General features: G+C 46.4%; 1 protein-coding gene and 1 long non-coding RNA gene across 7 annotated transcripts; one reads left to right on the top strand and one right to left on the bottom strand.

Annotated features, from left to right (window-relative positions):
- The first annotated feature begins 144 nt into the window (after positions 1-144).
- Positions 145-19,995, top strand: LOC121923065. Of its 3 annotated transcripts, XR_006102293.1 has the most exons (6): positions 145-412; positions 1,372-1,462; positions 1,839-1,967; positions 5,305-6,953; positions 12,736-12,851; positions 19,937-19,995. It is a non-coding gene; the product is annotated as an uncharacterized LOC121923065 (long non-coding RNA). The 3 variants fall into 3 exon arrangements; XR_006102291.1 differs by lacking the exon at positions 19,937-19,995 and having other exon boundaries at positions 147-412; positions 12,736-13,743; XR_006102292.1 differs by lacking the exons at positions 145-412; positions 19,937-19,995 and adding an exon at positions 881-1,051 and having other exon boundaries at positions 12,736-13,743.
- Positions 15,415-19,858, bottom strand: LOC121922998 (zinc finger protein OZF-like). 4 transcript variants are annotated; one of them, XM_042453055.1, is made up of 4 exons: positions 19,116-19,857; positions 18,692-18,752; positions 18,229-18,349; positions 15,415-16,694 (listed from the first exon to the last, which is right to left on the bottom strand). In XM_042453055.1, the coding sequence occupies exons 3-4, from the start codon at positions 18,260-18,262 to the stop codon at positions 15,586-15,588; spliced, it is 1,143 nt and encodes a 380-aa protein (XP_042308989.1). In that variant the 5' UTR covers positions 18,263-18,349; positions 18,692-18,752; positions 19,116-19,857; the 3' UTR covers positions 15,415-15,585. The 4 variants fall into 4 exon arrangements, with proteins under 4 accessions (XP_042308989.1, XP_042308988.1, XP_042308986.1 ...); XM_042453054.1 differs by having other exon boundaries at positions 18,229-18,752; positions 19,116-19,858; XM_042453052.1 differs by lacking the exon at positions 18,692-18,752.
- Positions 19,996-20,046: the final 51 nt, after the last annotated feature.

Here is a 20,046-nt window from a genome sequence, read left to right as displayed (position 1 = left end):
CCCCTTGGAAGAGGACTCTCTAGGAATATGAGCCTCTTCTCTCTTCCCCCTTGGAGGAGGACTCTCTAGGAATATGAAGCTCTGCTCTCTCTTCCCCTTGGAAGAGGACTCTCTAGGAATCTTAATCTCTCCTCTTCTCCCCTTTGGAGAAGGACTCTCTAGGAATCTGAGCCTCCGCTCTCTCTTCCCCTTGTAAGAGGACTCTCTAGGAATCTGAGCGTTCCTCTCCCTTGGACCCTGGTTGGCTGGAGGTTTTGGGGGTAGCTTTGGGAGAGAGTGAGGAGGGGACAGTCAGGAACCAACAACAAACCAAGAGTCAACCTGGTCTTCATTCCCACCTTATAGGAAGAAAGATGGGACGAAGAGAAGCCTAGTGGGTGGAGCAGGGAGGTGACCAGAGGAGGAGGAGGAGGTAAGAGGGCAGAGTATTTGGGGAGGAGAGAGAGAAGGGGGCAGGCAGGAAAGGAGGAGCTCCCCAGGGGGGCATCCAAGGAGGGAGAGAGGAGCCCCCCCAAATCATAGCATGGGGGGGGGTCCCAGCTCCCTCGCTCCTTCTGCCACCAAATGCTGGGGGGGGGAGACCCTGGCAGTGGCCGAGAGGACGCCTGCACTGCAGAAATAAGGAAGCTTGGAGGGCTCCATCCAAGAAGAGAATCCTGGGATTTGTAGTTTGCCCCTTTGGGGCAGAGGAGGCAAAAGAGCTGGCAAAACTACAAGTCCCAGGGTCCCAAAGGAAGGAGCTGCAGCACTTAAAGCGGCGTCAAACTGCATTATTTCTACAGTGCAGATGATGCCCCTCAGAGTGGGAAGGAGACCCCTGGGTCCCTGGAGCAGCCAAAGAGGCCCCTTTCCCTGTCTTCTGCGTGAGTGTTTCAAGGGGAGAGGAGGAGGACACTGAGGGGGCCCTCTTTGCCTTCAGGAGCCCCACTTTGGGGGCAGAGGAGGGAGGGGAGGAAGGCAGGGGGACCCCTCTATTCCCCACCCCGACCCCCCAGCAAGAAGAGGAGGTTTAGTAGCAGGGAATGTTAATGGAGAAATCATGTAGGAACAGGTAAAAGAAAATCCCAGCTCCCCCTCCTTGCTTTTCAGTCCCTCCCTATGGGAAGCCCCACAAGAACCCCTTTCCCCCCAATAGCCCAATCCTCTCCAACTGTCCCAGTTTGGCCAGGAGGACCCTGGTGAATCATCTGCTGCCTCACTTTTCCCCTGCTTTTAAAATGGCCCAGTTGCTCTCCTCCACCACTTCCCTCCTTTATCCTCTGGTTGTTTCTCCTCTCACAAACTGAGTGCAAAAAGAGGCTCCCACTCCCTTTAACCCAGAAGGGGAGAGGCAAGAAGGGTGGGGGTCACAATCTGTTCTTTTCTCCCCAGGCAAAGGCAAAGGGCTGCAGCATCTTCTTGTTTGTGTCTTCTTTCTCGTTGGTCTCCTGTGTCCTGGGTTTGGCCTGTGAAATGCTGGAAGGTATGGCAAAGACACCTGCTAACATCCTCACACGCTCTACTGCCCATCCTCCCCAGCAGCTGGGATGGAGAGGGACCCCTGTCAGAGGGGGCCAGAGAGAGCCCCGTGAGCCATAGTTATTGGGAGCCCTGGGCCTGACCCTCCTTCCTAACTTACAGGCTTCACCAGATATCTTAGGGAAATATAGGATTTGTGTTGGGCAGATGTGAGGCTGAGAAAAGAAAATTAAATCTAGGATTGACAATATGCGTCTTTAGCCAAAGAGGTCTGAGAAGGCAGTGGGACAGACTGCCTTATAGCTCTAATGGGCCCATAAACAGAAATAAAAGAAGAGTAAATGATTGCCATAACAGAAGTGTTGTTTTTTCCCCTTCAGCTCTAGTTCTACCTTTGAGGTAGTGGCTATGTAATTTCCCCAAAAGGAAGTGAGATCCCCTGAATCCAGGCTAGAGGGCTTCCTACAAAGAAATCAGGATGGAAGATGTTGGGAAGGAGACCTCTCTGGGTAAGGATCCCTTTTGCCATTGTTTGCCAGATGCTGAAGGAAAGAAGTCATATTTATGACATTTCTTATTCAGCTGTTGGAATTCAGGTTTAGAAATGGGTTGCCCTGTGCTAGACCTGAGCTTCTCTGCAGTTGGTTTTTTAAGTATAAAACTTTGATTTTGCCTGGTTGGAAGCCAGCAGAGTTATAACTGATCCAAGTGCACCATGTTGGTCTCCCTCTCCTTCTGAGGCCCCATTTTCTCCAAGGGAGGAGTTTCAAAGCCTGGGAGCAGCAGCCAGTGAAAAGGCCTTGTGCCAGACTTGAGCTCCTCTTGTCTTTTAATACCCTTGGATATAATTCAACTGGCCCTGGAGACTTGAATATGTTTAGAGTAACCCGGTATCCCTATCTCTCATTACATATTTTGTCCAGCATTTCCCCTGTTGCATCATCTGCTCCATTTGCACCAGGTTGAGCACTGTTCTCCTTTTGGGAGATGACCAAGACAAAGGAGATGCTGAGTAGTTCTGCCTTGTGTATGTTCCCTGTTAGCATTTTGCCATCTTCTCCATACAGAAGCCCTTCCATTTCCTTGTTCTTTCTTTTGCTACACACATAAGCAAAATGTCAACTTTTATTGTTTTTAACCTCTCTAGCAAGTCTGAGCTTGCCACCAGATAGTCTTTTCTTCACCAGCCTCAACATGCCCAGCTACCTCAGCCTTCCTTATGTTTTGTTATACTTTGTATCATCCTGCTTAACCTTTTCTGAACCCACTGCAACTTATCTATAGCTTTTTAAAATGAGGTACCCAGAGCTGAGTGTAGTATCCAGGGCAGACCTGACTATAGCAGAATATATTGGGACTATGACTTTGTCTTGGAAACTAAGGGCCCAAACAGACAGAGCAAAATAAAGCTGTTTCAGGTCACTTTGGAGGTATGCTGTTTAAAGAATGCATGCCTCCTAAGAGGCCGCAAGCCAGTCCAAAGTCACACTGCGGTCCTAAGGACTGGAGCAAAGCTTTGGCGCAGCTTCTGGCCTCTTAAGATTCATGTGTCATTTAAAAAGCATATCTCCAAAGTGACCCGAAGCAGCTTTATTTTGGCCTATCTGTTTGGGCCCAAAGGTTCTATTAATATAAGCTAACATATTAATTGTCTTCTTTGCTGCAGCATCACACTGTTGAGTCATGTTCAATTTATGATCAGCCATAATTCCAAGAGAAATTCCCTGTACAATTTAAAGTGCCAGATTTCTCTCTTTCAATTTAAGGTGCTCCTTGGCTGCACATGTCCCAGTTTTCATCTGTGAAATACTGGAAAGCATGCACTTTTCTCCTGAGACTTGTCAGGAAATGTTTCCTTCAATTTGGCTTTGGATGTGGCGGGGCTTGAAATACCTAAATATTGGCTAGGAATGCCTGATTCTATATAGAGTGAAGAGTAATCATCTGGAGTAAGTCACACACTCTGAGAGGAAGGCAAATGTAAACCTCCTCTGAACAAATCTTGATTTTTAAAACTAGTTTTAAGAAAATAACTAGTTAATTAGTTAAATAAAACTAGTTTAAAGAAAATAAACTCAAAGAAATTTTTAGATTTTAGAAATACTCTCTCTGGTTGTTTTTTTTTAAATTTCATTATAAATGAGGAAGGAGGTCTGAAAGGCACAAATGTTCCTGACTTTTCCTTTCACAACAACCCAGTGAGGTAGACACAAGAAAGGAACCAGCTGGCCTATGAACACCACAAACTAGTATCATGAGACAGAAATGCCGCTGACAAGAAATGGGAGAGTCTCTTAGGTCTGCCCTGTAGGTTGCCATTCTGACGGTCTGGAAACAGAGGAAATAATTTTCTTTTTCCACATATTTTTCCCAGGAAAATCAGCACTTTTAAATATCAACATTCCCAAGCATTTTGAAGGCTGTATTATATTATCAAAGAAATTCTAACAAATAATTCTTCCCTGTAACATAAGAAAGAGTTCTGCACGTTCCCCTGTTCCTTTTCCTAGATGCTTTGGGAATGACTAAGGACCGTATCGTATTACCTAATGGGCTGCAGCCACAACGTGGCATGGAGGCAGGGATTATCACATTGTAAGTTGCCACCAAATTGTTGGGTGCCAGGATCCCATGTCCCAGCCATGCTCAGCTGACCCCTTTTTGAAAACTAAAGCTCCCCAAGTTTTAAAACAGGCTGGCTGACCATAGCTGCGACACGGGATGCTGGCATCCGGTGATTTCACATGACTTACAATGCCTCCATGCCACATCCCAGCTGCAGCCCATTAAAAGGTAATGCAATAAGATCCTAAGTCCAGCTTCAACCCTTTGGCTGCCATCCTGGACCCACTTTCCTGGGAGTAAAGGCCCCACCAACTCTATTAGTCCAGAAGATTCCCTGTGGTCTTTGATAAACTCAGCCCCCTCTTCTGAAAATGGAAGCAAATAGATCTGTTAAAAAAATCATGAATTTGGAAAGCCATTTATCTATGTAATTTAGTTGCCATTCCCCAAATGTAGGAGACAGGATATCTATTAGGCATAAAGACAGGAAACCCGAATGATGGAAAAGATTAAAGTTTTCCCATCCTCTGTCTCTTACCCCAAAAGGACATGCCGGGCCCCATTTCTCAGCCCCATCTCTACTAGGTTCCTTTCCCTTTGCAATGGGGCAAGAGAGGGGCAGGAGTCAGGTACGAACTTTGCAGCTCATTCATCTCCCCTAGAGGCATGTTTTCCAGAATGGAGCCTTTTTTGAATGTCACTGATTGGTCCAACTACTCCCACCCCATGTCCATCACAGGTTACACAAGCAGGGTCCCTGGGGCCTCAGCTCCATCCCACCATTGCTACAGTCTCTTTTTTCCTAGCCACCATGGAGTGCAGATAGAAATTAATTACAATTAACTGGAAGAGACAAGAAGACTCCACCACTTTCTGAGGGAGTATCTCTCACTGTCAAACAGCCCTTACTCTCAGGAAGTTCCTCCTAATGTTGAGGTGGAATCTCTTTTCCTGGAGCTTCCATCCATTGTTCTGTGTTCTAGTCTTGAGCACCAGAAAACAAGCTTGCTCCATCCTCAATGTGATACCTCTTCAAATATTTAAACAGGGCTATTGTATCACCTCTTAAACATCTCCTCACAGCTAAACATACCCAGCTCCCTAAGTCTCTCCTGATAAGGCATGGTTTCCAGACAGTTCACCATTTTGCCAGGGTTAACCTAGAGAGAGAACCTCCCAAGCATATGCTGGGAAGACCTGCCTGTGACCACCTTTGAGGAGACCAAAGCTGAAGCCCCCAACTCACTCTTGCAAATGTTCTCCATCTTTCCTTTGGGCCAGAGAAATGCTTGACTTGCCTTCAAAAGGACACCTCTTCCCTGATCAGCCACTTTCAAGATTGAATTCCTATTGATCTATGAAACCTTCTGGCAAATGTTGGCTTAAAGGAGAGACACAAGGAAGGACTACTCAGCCTTCACCTGTTCACAGAGTAATCAACAGGTTGCCTCCAAGAAGCCCACCAGGAGCCCTGAGTGCTGCCTGTGAGGAGTCCTGTGAGTTGTCTTGTCAAATGCCTCCTTGGACAATGAGGTCACAATGGCAGGTTGTGATGTGTCTCCAAGAGCCTCCCCTTTGTGACGCCTGGCTGAGCTCAAGAGTCAATGAGGTTTCCATGCCATCTCCCAACCCTGAGAGGCCCCCATCCTCCAAACAAGTGAACCTGAAGGACTGTTGTTGCATGGTGTTTCCAAGCAATCCTGGGTCCTGCATCTCCTCAGTGGTGAGACTAGCTGTCATGTGTTGGGAATTGGAAAGTAGGCCACCTTTAGCGGGATATGCTGCTTTACATCACACTTCCCTGGCCAGGGAAGGAGGGAAGGCAGACTCCCCAGATGAACAGCTGCTCTTCTGTCCCAGTTGGCTTCATATTGTTGGGTTGTCTGTGGAGTTCCTACATACGAGACAGAAGGTAGGTTGTGGAGGCTGCTATGGGATGCAGACATCTAGATTTGGAGTGCAAAATATTCACAAAATGGTGCCTTGTTTAATTAAGCTGCTGTTTTAACAAGCAGAACTGATCGAGAAAAATACCCCAAGCTTTTCAGGAGAAACCTGAAGAACAGTCAGGATGAAGCAAAGCCAAGCTGTAGCTAAACACCTGTAACTTCAATGTCTGAAAGGAGTAATCTTGAGAGCAATTAGACTGAGCAAATTGGTGGTGATTATGAGAGGATGACATAAATGTACTGGAGATGTCTCATCCAGAGGGTTGTCATGAGTTGGGACTAAGCAGGAGCTCTGGTTACCCAGGATGGAAAATTTGGAAGCATTCAGAAACAATAGTACTGCATCTTATACTAAACTGAACTGAGTTCAGTTTATTGACCGAAATTTTACTGTTTCTTTCCTCAGCAAGCAATAATACACTTAATAAATAAATATCAAATAAGAACAATAGCAATAACAATGGAACATTGTCTAAATAGCTTAATTTCCCTCTCCTGTTTGTATTGCTTACTCTAGAGCTCCCAACCCCAGTTCTTTTACCTAGGGTTTCGTTGATCTCGATCCAATCTAGGTGGGGCCCAAGGCAACTCCTTTTGCTAGCTCCTGTGTGCAGAGATCTACTTCAGCATCAGGGCATCCACAGTGGGGTCATAGAAGGATCATGCATCCTGTAGATTGTGGAAGAGGACAGTCCCGAGGTCCCTGACGGAGGATCTTGCCAGCTCAGAGATACAATGCCAGTGCTTCAGGCAGTTCTCTTACGAGGAGAGCGACGTGCCCCAAGAGGTTTGCAGCTGACTCACCATCTCTGCTCTTGGTGGCTGAAGCCACAGTGACACACAAAAAATGAGATCCTGGCCCTGGTGATCCTGACCATCTTGCCCCCAGAGGAGAAGAACCAGGTCAAGAAATGTGGGGCAGTGGCCCTGGCAGAAGGTTTCCTCCTGAGTCAGGCAGAGAAGAAGCAGGAAGAGCAGCAGGTGAGAGCGTTTCCTCCTGGGCCGATAGTGAATAGGGTCTGGCTCTGGGCTGCCTTTTTTTGTGTGTCTCTGATAACTTGTGGCAGCAAAGACCCCCCTGAAAAGGTTCTTGACCTCTTGACCTACTTCCTTCTCGTCTTCTAATCTCTATAGCCCCCTCTTTGTTACCCTCCCTCCTCTATATCTTTAATCTCTCTCTCTCTTCGGGTTCCTTCCCCTCAGTCTTCAAACATGCCTTAGTTTCCCCTATCCTGAAAAAACCCTCTCTTGACCCCTCTTCCTTGGCTAGCTATTGTCCAATCTCTCTTCTTCCTTTTCTCTCTAAGGTGTTGGAACGAGTTGTCTATTCACGCTGTCTTGAGTTTCTTGAAACCAACTCCATTCTGGATCCCTTCCAGTCTGGTTTTCGCCCACGGCACTCCACAGAGACGGCCCTTACTAAGATCTCAAATGATCTTTTGCGGGCCAAGGCGAATGGCCTCTATTCTATCCTTGTCCTACTCGATCTGTCTGCGGCCTTCGACACCGTGGACCACTGTCTCCTGATAGATGTACTCTCTGACCTTGGTTTCTCGGGCCTTGTTCTCGATTGGTTCACATCTTACTTGTCAGATCGATCTTTTTCAGTGGTCTCGGGTGGTCAGACCTCGTCTTCTGTCCCCTTATCTGTTGGAGTTCCTCAGGGCTCTGTTTTGGGTCCCCTTCTGTTCTCTCTATACACACTCTCCCTTGGCAAACTTATCAGTTCTTTTGGTTCTCCTACCATCTTTATGCTGATGATACCCAGCTGTACCTTTCCACCCCTAATCTTTCACCAGAGTTAGAGCAGCAAGTGTCATCCTGTTTAACAGCTGTCTCCCACTGGATGCACCATCAGCGTCTGAAGCTCAATATGTCCAAGACCGAGCTTCTTGTTTTCCCTCCTAAGCCCACCCTTCACTATTCCTTTTCTATCTCCGTCAATAACATCTCGATCCAGCCGGTCCAGGAAGCCCGCAGTCTTGGTTTCATCTTTGACTCCTCTTTGTCATTTATCCCTCAGATCCAGACTACAGCCAAAGTCTGTAGATTTTTTCTCTATAATATCGCCAAAATCCGTCCATATCTCTCAGCTTCTACCGCAGAAACACTGGTCCATGCCCTAGTGGTCTCACGACTAGACTACTGTAACCTCCTACTGGCAGGGCTTCCTCTCTCTCACCTCCACCCATTAATTTCTGTTCAGCATTCAGCTGCACGCATTATTTCACTCGCTCGCCGTTATGATCATGTCTCCCCTCTGTTGTCTTCCCTTCACTGGCTCCCTCTTCCTTTCCGCATCAGGTACAAACTTCTGCTACTCACCTTTAAAGCCCTGCATGGGCTGGCCCCTCTTTATTTAACTGATCTTCTCTCTCCCTACATCCCTACTCGCACTCTCCGCTCTGGTAGCCAAAGTCTCCTCTCCCAACCCAGGATCTTCTCTGCCCCATCCCGGATCCGTCCCTTCTCTCTTGCTGCCCCTCATTCCTGGAACCTTCTTCCTCTGCATGCACGGCTCATCACTTCCCTAACCAGCTTTAAGACAGAGTTGAAAACCATATTGTTTAGGGAAGCGTTCTCAGGGAATTTATGATTGTCATCTGGCTGTCTGACACTATTTGATGTGATGTGATTTGTTTGATATTTGATGTTTTTAATCTGTTTTTTTTTTCTTTTCTATATGGTAATTTTATAATAATAATAAAAATTTTATTTTTATACCGCCCTTCCACAGATCAGGGCGGTTAACAACATAATAAAAATACAATACAATACAATTTTAAAACAACAACAGAATAAAACCCCCGTTAGCCAATCCTCTTTGCCACAGAAGAGGAAGGGAGGCCCACTGGACTTTAGTCGGGGAATGCAAGATGGAATAGAAAGGTTTTCAGATCCTTTCTGAATTGGGCCAGGGAGGTGGTCGAGCGGAGCTCTGTGGGCAGCGTGTTCCAAAGGGCCGGGGCGGCGATGGAAAATGTCCTCCTCGTAGTGGAGGACAACCTAGCCCCTGGCACCCTAAGGAGTTGCTGCCCAGATGTTCTGAGGGTGCGGGACGGAATGTACAGGGAGAGGCGGTCCTTCAGGTATCCTGGGCCCAAGCCATTTAGCGCTTTATAGATCATCACCAACACCTTATATTGTGCCCGGAAGCGAATAGGCAGCCAATGCAGATCTTTGAGCACCGGTGTAATATGGCTGGCCCTGGAAGTTCCAGTGACCAGCCTGGCTGCCATATTCTGTACCATTTGTAGCTTCCGGGTTTGGTATAAGGGTTGCCCCATGTAGAGTGCATTGCAGAAATCCAATCTCGAGGTTACCAGAACATGTACTACCGTTTCAAGGTCCCTCTGGGCCAGGTATGGGCGCAGCTGGCGAATAAGCCGAAGCTGATAACAGGTACTCTTGACCGTCGCATTCACCTGAGCAGTCAGGTGAAGGGACGAGTCAAGAAGCACCCCCAGACTGCGCACAGAGTCCTTCACAGGGAGCGTGACCCCGTTCAGGACAGGTGGAACTACCGCCATTCCTCGACCAGGGGGACTATCACAAGTACCTCCGTTTTCTCTGGATTCAATTTGAGTCGGTTTTCCCTCATCCAGCCCATTACTGACTCTAGACAGGCCACGAGAGGAGAGACGTCATCCTTAGTCACTGCATCAGTCGGAGACATAGAGAAAATTATTTGGATGTCATCAGCGTACTGATAACCCCGCGCCCCATGTCTCCGGATGATCTCTCCCAGCGGTTTCATGTAAATGTTAAATAGCATGGGAGACAGAATGGCTCCTTGAGGGACCCCAGTTTTAAGGGCCCGCTCGCTGGAGCACACGTCTCCCAGCTGCACCATCTGGGACCTCCCAGAGAGGTAGGAGCGGAACCACTGGAGGACAGTGCCCCCGATTCCCACCTCAGCCAGGCGCCCCAGAAGGATACCATGGTCTATGGTATCGAAAGCCGCTGAGATGTCCAAGAGCACCAACAGGGACACGCTTCCCCGGTCAGCGCTCAGACGGAGATCATCGACCAGGGCGACCATGGCCGTCTCAACCCCGTAACCCGCCCGGAAGCCAGTTTGAAATGGGTCCAGATAATCCGTTTCATCCAAGACCGCCTGAAGCTGGATTGCAACCGCCCTCTCGATCACCTTCCCCAGAAATGGCAGCAGCGAAACTGGCCGATAATTATTATGTACCAGGGGGTCGAGGGAGGGCTTTTTTAATAGAGGTTTTACAATGCCCAATTTTAGTTCAGATGGGAATTGCCCTTCCCTCAAAGATGTGTTAATAATCTGGCGTAACAATAAAGGTACCGCCGGTCCCCCCTGGGCCGCTAGCCATGAGGGACAGGGATCGAGAGAGCAAGTTGTCTTCCGAACACTTCCGAGGATCTTGTCCACATCATCGGTACAGTACTTACCAACTCAAACCGATCCAGTTTAATAGAGTCCACGGAGGCTCTGGACGCCTCTACCCTAGGTTCTGCTTGAATGTCGGCATTAAGACCTTCGCTTATACGAGAGGTTTTATCCGCGAAGAAGTTATTAAATTGGTTGCAGCAGGCCTTAGAAGGTTCAAGGATCTGGTTCGGGGCAGGAGGGAGCTGAGTTAGCTCCCTAACCACCCTGAACAACTCTGCTGGACGCGACTCCGTGGACGCGACACGAGCACCATAGAACGAGTTCTTAGCTGCTCGTATCGCCTCTCCATAGTCCTCTAACAGTTGGTCTAGGAGAGCCTTGTCGTCTAAGCAAAGGTGTTTCTGCCAACGGTACTCTAGCCGTCGCAGTTCCCGCTTCCTTGCCCAGAGATCTTCCGTATACCAGGGCTTACGCTTGGAAGCGGGCCTGAGAGGGCGCTTGGGAACGATACTGTGTATAGCCCTAGAGAGACTGGTATTCCAAATACCGGTGAGGGCATCAACAGAGTCGCCATCACTTTTAACCATGAGCCCCTCTAAGGCTTTCTGGAACCTTTTGGGTTCCATCAGCCTTCGAGGGTGGACCATCCTAACAGGTCTGCCACCCCCGGGGGGGATCTGGGTAGAGACCTTGATTTTTGCCTCCACCAGGAAGTGATCCGTCCATGACAGGGGGGAAATATTAGTTATTTCCGCCCACGGATTTTCCGCATCCGAACAGAAGACCAAATCAAGAGTATTACCCGCACAGTGCGTAGGACCCACTATCAGCTGGGACAGGTCCATGGCCGCCATGGTCTCCATGAATTCCCGAGCCGCACCGGATGGAACATAGCTGGCCGTGAGGGAGATGTTGAAGTCACCCAGGACAAGTAGCCTGGGTGTCTCCAGCATCAGCTCAGTGACCAGCTGTGTCAGCTCATTAAGGGAGTCCGCTAATGCACGGGGTGGCCGATACACTAACAGAATCCCTAGACTGTCCCTAGCCTTTAGGGTCAGGTAAATACACTCAATATAGGACGTCTGTCGGATGTGGTTCCTGGTGAGGGACACGGTGTTCCTATGTATCAAGGCCACACCCCCCCCCGCCCACCTAACCTGCACTGGTCCTTCACCGAGTACCCAGCAGGCAGGGCCTGAGCCCACACAGCATCCCCTTCAGGCCCCAGCCAGGTCTCGGTAATGCAAGCCAGGTCACACTTAGAGTCCTCCAGGAGATCCTGGAGGATGTGGGTCTTGTTGTTGATAGACCTGGCATTGCACAGGAGCAGCGACAGGGTTTGTGGCACGGTTGGAGTGACCCTCAGGTCCTTCAGGTTGGGAGGGGGACAGGAAGGCGAGATAGATATGATGCATCGATCTTGCCTTCCCCTGGAACGCAAGTCCCTTCTCCCACCGCCATACCTATCTATCTATTCCTCTTTTAATTGTTATTATCTTAGAATGTACGCCTTGGGCAGGCTTTTATTTACTCCTAATTTTACCGACTTTGTACAGCGCTGTGTATAATTACAGCGCTATAGAAATAAAGTTTAATAATAATAATAATAATAATAATAATAATAATTCTGAAATGTGCTCCTAAATTTGGCTTTGATAAGGAGCAGTATAATGAGATCTACCTTGTGATGAAGTGGAATCACAGTCATCAAAGCCTCTGAAAAGGGTAATTCTGCCTTAAAACTAGGTACTCCCTCTGTGCCAGGTTTTCAAAGGAAGTGCCAAGTTTCCCTGCTGGCAGTGCCACACAACTGGGCTTTCCCCTATGGTGACTCCAGTGGCAGAGACTGGGTCTGATGTTTTCAGGAGCATGGGCTTTCACCCACTCCAAGATGTAGCCCAGAAATACCTTTATCGTTGCTGACATTTTCCTTTTATTTTTGCTCCAAAGCCAACATAACAAATTACAAACAATAGTGTTCTGGCCACAGAGTGTACAGGTAAGTATATCTATACAGCAGCAGAATGCTTTCATGTTTGTTTCTCCATATGTCTGTTACAGTTCTCCCTTATACACACTCATATGTATGTATGTATGCCAAGACTTCCATTGTAAATCAAAACAGGGCTTTCTAGGACTTCAGAGGTTCTTGCTGTGGGCGCCATGAAATTGTTCTCCCCCCCAGCATATACAAAAAATGTATACCAAGTATTAACACACGTATTTTGTGTGTGTGTGTGTGTGCGCGCCACTTTTTCCAGTAGGGCTTATGAGCTTCTGAGTTTTTCCTGACTTGGCTGTGGTTGGATGTCTCATACTACCACCCCCTTCCCCAAAGACCTTCACCATTTTCTCATCATTCTCCAAATTCCATGTCTTGAATCCTGACTGCTGTTTCAGGTCAAGAATCCCTTGGTAGAAGTTCACTCTGAATTCCCTTTGGCTGTTGGACCCCAGGCAGAGTCCCCAATGGAGAGTAATCAAACAGAAGGGTGATGGAGGGAAACCCTTGCAAGGTAAGGATGAACATTAGCTGTCCAGAATCCTCATTGTTATGTCCTCAAGTTATTTCCATCTTATGGTGACTGAGGACTATCATGCCTTTTTGTTTGGCAAGATTTGGTCAGAGGTTTGATGTTGTCTTCCTGTAAGGTTGAGAGAATGTGACTTGCTCAGGGTCACCCAGGGAGTCTTCATGGCCAAGTGGAAATTCAAACCCTGCTGTCCACAGTCATAGTCTGTTGCTAAAACTACTACAGTATACTGACTCTAATTTCCCCTCTGGAAGTAGTTGAATCTTTTGGTCTGATGCAGAACAACCATGATAAGTTCCAGAGTATGGAAGAAAAGTATTTCATGCAGGTTCACTGAGGTTCCAGATACATCTGTAGATGTGCATTTGGTTCCAAAAAGACTGCACTTCCATTGTGTAGTACTTGCAGTGCATATCTCCACATGCAGAGAGTTAAGTTCTCCACCCTTGATGTAGGGTCTCTGCCACTTTGTGTTCATATGTACACTTGTCCTTCCACATTTGTGGCTTTGACTTTTGCAGATTGACCTGATTTTATAATCATATTTCTTAATTTTAATCACTTGTATTTGCTTATTCTCATTTATCCTCCCAATTAAAACTTCCCTTATCAATACAAAAAACCGTGGGGATAATGGGCAACTTTGTCTTGTCCCTTTCAATTTTAAAGGTTTTAATTTTCTCTCTTTTAATAACTATTTATGCCCTCTATTCATTATATATTTTCTCTATCAGCCAAGATAACATTGTCCCAGATTCATTTTTCTTAATATTGCCAACATTGTATCCTGGATGAGGGAAAACAGACTCAGCCTGAATCCAGAAAAAACGGAAGTACTCGTGATAGGTTCCCCTGGTCCGGGAATGGCGGTGGTTCCACCTGTCCTAAACGGGATCACGCTTCCTGTGAAGGACTCGATACGAAGTCTGGGGGTGCTCCTTGATTCGTCGCTTCACCTTACATCTCAGGTGAGTGCGACAGTCAGGAGCGCACCTGTTATCAGCTTCGGCTGATACGCCAGCTGCGTCCCTACCTGGGCCGGAGGGACCTTGAAACTGTTGTACATGCTCTGGTAACCTCTCGTTTGGATTTCTGCAATGCGCTCTACATGGGGCAGCCCTTATACCATACCCGGAAGCTGCAGTTAGTGCAGAATATGGCGGCACGACTGGTCACTGGTACAGCCAGGGCCAGTCATATAACACCGCTCCTTAAAGACCTACATTGGCTGCCTATTCGCTTCCGGGCGCAATACAAGGTGTTGGTTGTTACCTATAAAGCCCTACATGGCTTGGGCCCAGGGTACTTAGAGGACCACCTCTCTCCGTACAATCCGCCCCACACGCTCAGATCAACTGGGCAGCAATTATTATGAGTTCCAGAGGCCAGATTAGTTGTTACTACTAGGAGGACCTTTTCCATCTCGTCCCCCAGCCTCTGGAACGCGCTGCCCTTTGAGCTCAGCTTGGCTGCCTCCCTTACTCAGTTTAGGAAGGGGTTAAAAACATTCCTATTTGAGCAGGCCTACCCTTGACTCTCTGACCCCTGAAGTATTCTCTCCTCGCCCCCTTCGTCAGCATGTCAGCTGGCATGAGTGGTGGTTTTTATTGTTTTACTGTATAAGGTTTTAATTCTTTGTTTTTTGTGATTTTATATTGTTTGTATTGATATATTGTTATATTGTCATTGTATGTTGGAAACCGCCTTGGTCCTAGAAAGGCGGTATACAAATAAAATTTTACCTTACCTTACCTTACCAATTCACTGTGTCAAAGGCTTTCTCCAAATCTAAAAATATTGTTAAGTTGTTCATAATATTCCAAAATATCCAAAATGTATCTCGTATTTCCCCACATTTGCCTTTGTGGGAGGAAACCTCTTGCTCTTCTCCATTTAGTTCATTTAAACTCTTTTTGAGTCTATTCACCAAAATAATTGAAAATATTTTATAATCTATGTTCAAAAGTGAAATGGGTCTAAAATTCCTCTGTACAGGAAGGCTGCCAAATGCTGATAGCCACAGTCAATAAGCAAATTAACACCTCACAGAGCTTGTGAAGTTAAAGCAAAAGTAAAGGCAAAGTCCAGTACCAAAGGTCCATGGTATCAAGTCAAAGGGCCCAAACCAAAAGCATAGTCAAGCAGCCCAAAGTCGAGGGTTCCAGAGAAGCAAGATGATCAGGCAGTCTAAGAATCAAGGGTCCAAGCCAAGAAGATGAAGTGAAGGTCAGGAACAAGCGTGTTTTCACCAGCAAACTCAGACAGTCTCTGACAACCGGTCTGGCATCCTTCCTGTTTATACAGTCCACTCTCATGAGCTCAGCTGTTTTGTGATCAACTGGCATTTTTCCTAAAGCCTCCTTGAGTGCCGGAGGCACACTCTTTCAGACCTTCTCTGGCTAAAGGTAGGCATGTTGACATCCGCATCCTCCTCCATGTCTCCTGTGCCTGGAAGCTCTGCTGCTGGGAGGTTTGGTTGCTGAGTCTCCTTTGAGGCTGAGCTGGAGCCTCAGCTCAGTCTCCTCTGAGGCTGAGCTGAGGCTCCAGCTCAGCCTCAGATTCCTCCCCCGAGTCCTCGGTCTGTTTGGCCATGACATCTTCAGAGTGTGTCCAGAGAAGGGTGCTTTCATTGTGTATTCCTGCATGGCAGGGGGTTGGATTTGATGGCCCTTGGGGTCTCTACAAACTCTATGATTCTATGATCCTGTATGGACTCTTAGATGACTTTCAAGTTGTGACTTTGAGAAAAACATTTTCCATACTTCTGGCATTTATATGGTTTCTCTCCTGTGTGGACTATCCTATGCATCAAAAGTTGTGATTTCTGAGCAAAACCTTTCTCACACTGCTGGCATTTGTATGGTTTCTCTCCTGTGTGGACTTTCTGATGATGCACAAGGTCTGACTTTTGAGCAAAACATTTCCCACACTCCTGGCATTTGTATGGTTTCTCTCCTGTATGGGTTCTCTGATGCCTTGAAAGGTTTGATTTGTCAGCAAAACATTTATGACATTCCTGGCATTTGTATGGTTTCTCTCCTGTGTGGAGACTCTCATGCCTGATAAGGGAAGACTTCTCAGGAAAACATTTCCCACAGTGGTGGCATTTGTATGGTGTCTCTCCTGTGTGGAGACTCTGATGCCTCACAAGGGAAGATTTCTCAGTAAAGCATTTCCCACAATGTTGGCAATTGTATGGTTTTTCTCCTGTGTGGACTCTTTGATGCTTCACAAGGGTAGACTTGTGAGCAAAACATTTCCCACAGTGCTGGCATTTGTATGACTTCTCTCCTGTGTGGACTCTCTGGTGTATTTGAAGGTATGATTTGCAAGCTAAACTTTGTCCACACTCCTGGCATTTGTATGGTTTCTCTCTTCTGTGGACTCTCTGATGATTCAGAAGATTTGACTTGTCAGAAAAACATTTTTCACACTGCTGGCATTGATATGGTTTTTCTCCTGTGTGGAGTCTCTGATGATTCAGAAGGTTTGATTTGTCAGAAAAGCATTTTCCACAGTGCTGGCAGTTGTATGGTTTTTCTCCTGTGTGGACTCTCTGGTGCTTCACAAGGGAAGACTTGTCAGCAAAACATTTTCCACAGTGCTGGCATTTGTATGGCTTCTCTCCTGTGTGGACTCTCTGGTGTGTTTGAAGGTATGATTTGCAAGATAAACTTTTCCCACACACCTGGCATTTGTATGGTTTCTCTCCTGTGTGGACTCTCTGGTGTGTTTGAAGGTGTAATTTGCGAGCAAAACATTGCTCACACTGCTGGCATTTGTATGGTTTCCCTCCAGTGTGGTTTCTCTGATCCACAAGGTCTCCTATAAAGAAGGACAAGGACAGAAAAGACTGAATGTCTGAAGAGCCTCTGGAGTCAACAACAGAAATAAGCAAAGAGAAAATAAGAGTTTTTGTGTTGCCTTTCCCTCCCTTCATAGATATTAGTCAGAACTGCTAAATGGAGCTCCTTTATATGTATGAAAAGAAGGACCTGAGGCGGTTCACACCAGTTCACTCAAAGCAGTTGTTAAAATTTTTCAGGCTCACAGCTGCCTCACAATACGTAATGGATCTATTCTAGCCCTATTCTGGGTTCTCCCAGAGGTACCTTCATATTATCACAGAGCCAGATGGAGGGGGGATACAGATAGGCAGAAAGGGGCAGCCAGATGCTTCCCCTTTCTGTCCTGGAAGAAGACCGCAGCAGACAAATGCTGTTGCCTCTGCGAAGCTTAAAAAGAACCTGCTCCTGTCGTTTCTCCTGGTATGAACTGGCCCAGATTCTGAGACCCTCTGAAGACGCCCTTCTTTCTGTCTCAACACCTTCACAAAAACAGTTGTTGGGGACACGAGAGAGGACCTTCTTGGTGGCTGCCCCTAGACTCTGAAACTCCCTTCCCAGGGAGATTAGAATGGCTCCCTCCTTGATGGCCTTCTGCTGGAGGATGAAGACCTACCTGTTCACACAGGGCTTTAAGGAATTGCTATAAGGACAGGCTGGGATGTTGGACCATTTTAAAAAATTGACAGTTTTTTCTCCAAATATACTGTAGTTTTATCTTTTTAAAATATGTTTTATTCTTTTAATAACTATCTGCTTTAATACCGTAATAATTTAATTCCTTTTAATGTACTTTTTAAAAAAATGTTTTGAATTGTACTGTTTTTAATGTTGTGAAGCCACTCTGAGTCCCAGTCCTGGGAAATGAGCAGGATACAAATAATAATAATAATAATAATAATAATATACAAATAAATAAACAAGAAAGGTTGAGGAATGGGGCTGAAAGTTGGATCTCACCTTTGGTGAGGGTCAGGCTCCAAAGAGGAGCCTTTGGGGGGGCCACACTGGACCCCCAGGAGATCTCAGAGGGCACCCTCCATTGTATCACCTGGAAAAAATGAAATAATGTTTGCTCCTCAATATCCCTGACCCTTAGGGGAAGCAGAGGCTGGGGGGTTTTTTGGTCCTTTTTGGGCCCTCTCTGAACCATTTTAAGAGCAGGGGAGCCCTTTCTCCCACGAGGATATTGGAAGCCTGTCCAGAGCCTAGAAAGCCTGAAAGAAGAGTAAAAGAAAATTCAGTAAACTAGGTCTGGGATGTGCTGAGGAGCATTTGGGGGCAAAAAAAGATTAACTGCCACAGTTCCTTCCTATGAAATCCTAGGATTGGCAGTTTAGGGAGGAATATTTAGACTCTTCAACGGGGAAATTCTAGTGCCTCGTGAAACTAAAAATCCCAGGATTCCACAGGACGTTGCCATGACAATTAAAGTGGAATCACAGTGCTATGACAATGTGGTATGAAAGGATTCTCAGTCTCCATAGGAAGGGCAATGGGCTCAAGTTTCTTACCCAGGGAGGACACATTCTCATAGTTTTCCATCATGACCTCCTCGTACAAAAATCTCTGGTTCTGATCAAGCAGTTGCAATTCATCCTTTGTGAAATATACAGCGACATCCCAAAAGGTAATCTGCAATAGAAAATGGACCTCATCCAGAGAGTGACTAAGCAAAAGGGAAGGAAAACACATGGTGCATACCAAATATTATTTGATCACTTCAGAATACTGGTTCAGTGGAATAGGTTTAAATATCCCCTCATCTCTTTTCCATAACTCCCTAGAACATGAAGAATAAGGTATAAGGGGAAAGACAAGGCTACAATTTGGGGCCCTGATTAGACTTGTCATGTGAAGGACGACTTTGTTTAGCATGTGGAAACTCTTCCATGTAGGTTTTCCCAATCTCCGTTATTAACTGGCATAGGTCTAGGACAGCCTCACCCAAGCAACACACTTTTTTTAATTTCCAACCTGTATGGTCAAGTTCTTTTAGCACATAAGGCAATGAACACCATAAGATCCTCTTCCCATCCTTGAACATAAAAAGATGAAAACCACAACTTTAATAATTAGGAATTGTTGGCTCAAAACCAGCTGCCTGAGTCAGGTGCCTCCCTCCAACAAGTTGATGAACCAACCCTGCCTAAAAACCATGGGTTTAATGCTCATGCAGTAATAGAACAAATCCTTCTGATGGAAGCTATGAGGGAACCACCATTGGTAGTAACTACACCTGGCTTTGATTGGCTGAGAGGGGAAGCAAGGAGAAGAGGGCAGGAAGCACTGATCAACTGAGCCACTGCAGGACAGAGAATGACTCCTGACCACCCATAACATCCCATACTGACAAATTCCCAATGACTCCATCACAAAGAAGGAAGGGGTGAAGGCTAACCTGTTCCAAGGTCATCTTTCCTGTGGTTTCTTCTGTGGAGAAAGCTTTCAACGTAGGTTTTCTTCTCTTCCTACATCTGGAGACCATCTTGGACCTATGTACTGGAGAAAGTACACATTTTATTGCACCGGCTAAACACTAGAGTGGGGCCGCAGTGTGTGCTCGCCATGGTGCCCATCTGGCTCTTTCAGGAGTGGCATCATACCGCCCCATGGGGCAATCCGTTTTGCCTGTCAATTAAAACAATGGATAATTCAACATGAAAAAAAGTATAGCACTATGATTCCACTTTAATTGCCATGGCAAGATCCCAAGGAATTTTGGGATTTGCAGTTGAAGATGGGGTGCTTAGAATTCTGAGCCAGTGTCCCCCAACTACTTATGCCAGGATTCTATAGGGTGTTGCCATGGTGGTTGAAGTGAAAACATTGTTAACTGTCAACAAATCAACTTCATCTTATGTGCAACTCCATTTTGGGAACAAAGGCGGGATATAAATCCAGTAAATAAGTAAAATAAGTCACCCTCAGTGTTTGCATATTCAGGGCTATGGCTTTCTTGATTGTGTAGGAACATTTAGCAGCTATATTAAGCCGAGTGCAGCAGGGCTCATGTAACATGAATGTGTGGTAGAAACAGGAGAAAAAACTCGGGATACTCTTGTAAGGTAAGAGAGAACAACTTATATGAATTGTTTCAGGTATTCCATGTTAAAATGGGAGAAGAAATAGGCAAAATAAATTGACTTAAACTTGGTTGAAAGAGCCTCTAAAGCTGACTCTCAACACATACAAGCATTGGTGCCTCTTTGCTTCCAATAGGCCTCTGAGGGAGAGAGAAGGCTGGCCCAGTACCATCAGAGGCTAGCCTGAAGAAAGAGGCTCCTCCCTCCCTAACTGTCATCTTTCGGCCTCTGAGGGAGAGAGAAGGC

Source organism: Sceloporus undulatus, chromosome 2 (genome assembly GCF_019175285.1).
Source record: "Sceloporus undulatus isolate JIND9_A2432 ecotype Alabama chromosome 2, SceUnd_v1.1, whole genome shotgun sequence".
Lineage (NCBI taxonomy): Eukaryota > Metazoa > Chordata > Lepidosauria > Squamata > Phrynosomatidae > Sceloporus > Sceloporus undulatus.
The sequence above is the reverse complement of the archived record's forward strand: the minus strand, read 5'-3'. Positions and strand labels throughout refer to the sequence as shown.

Bases quoted from the DNA above. Each gene is read 5' to 3' on its own strand.
- LOC121922998 (XM_042453052.1), bottom strand. From the start codon at position 19,202: ATGGTCTCCAGATGTAGGAAGAGAAGAAAACCTACGTTGAAAGCTTTC. The intron at 18,350-19,115 runs GTTAGCCTTCAC...TTTCTATTGCAG, and splicing joins GAAAGATGACCTTGGAACAG to ATTACCTTTTGGGATGTCGC. The intron at 16,695-18,228 runs GTAAGAAACTTG...CCTTCTTTATAG, and splicing joins TGAGAATGTGTCCTCCCTGG to GAGACCTTGTGGATCAGAGA.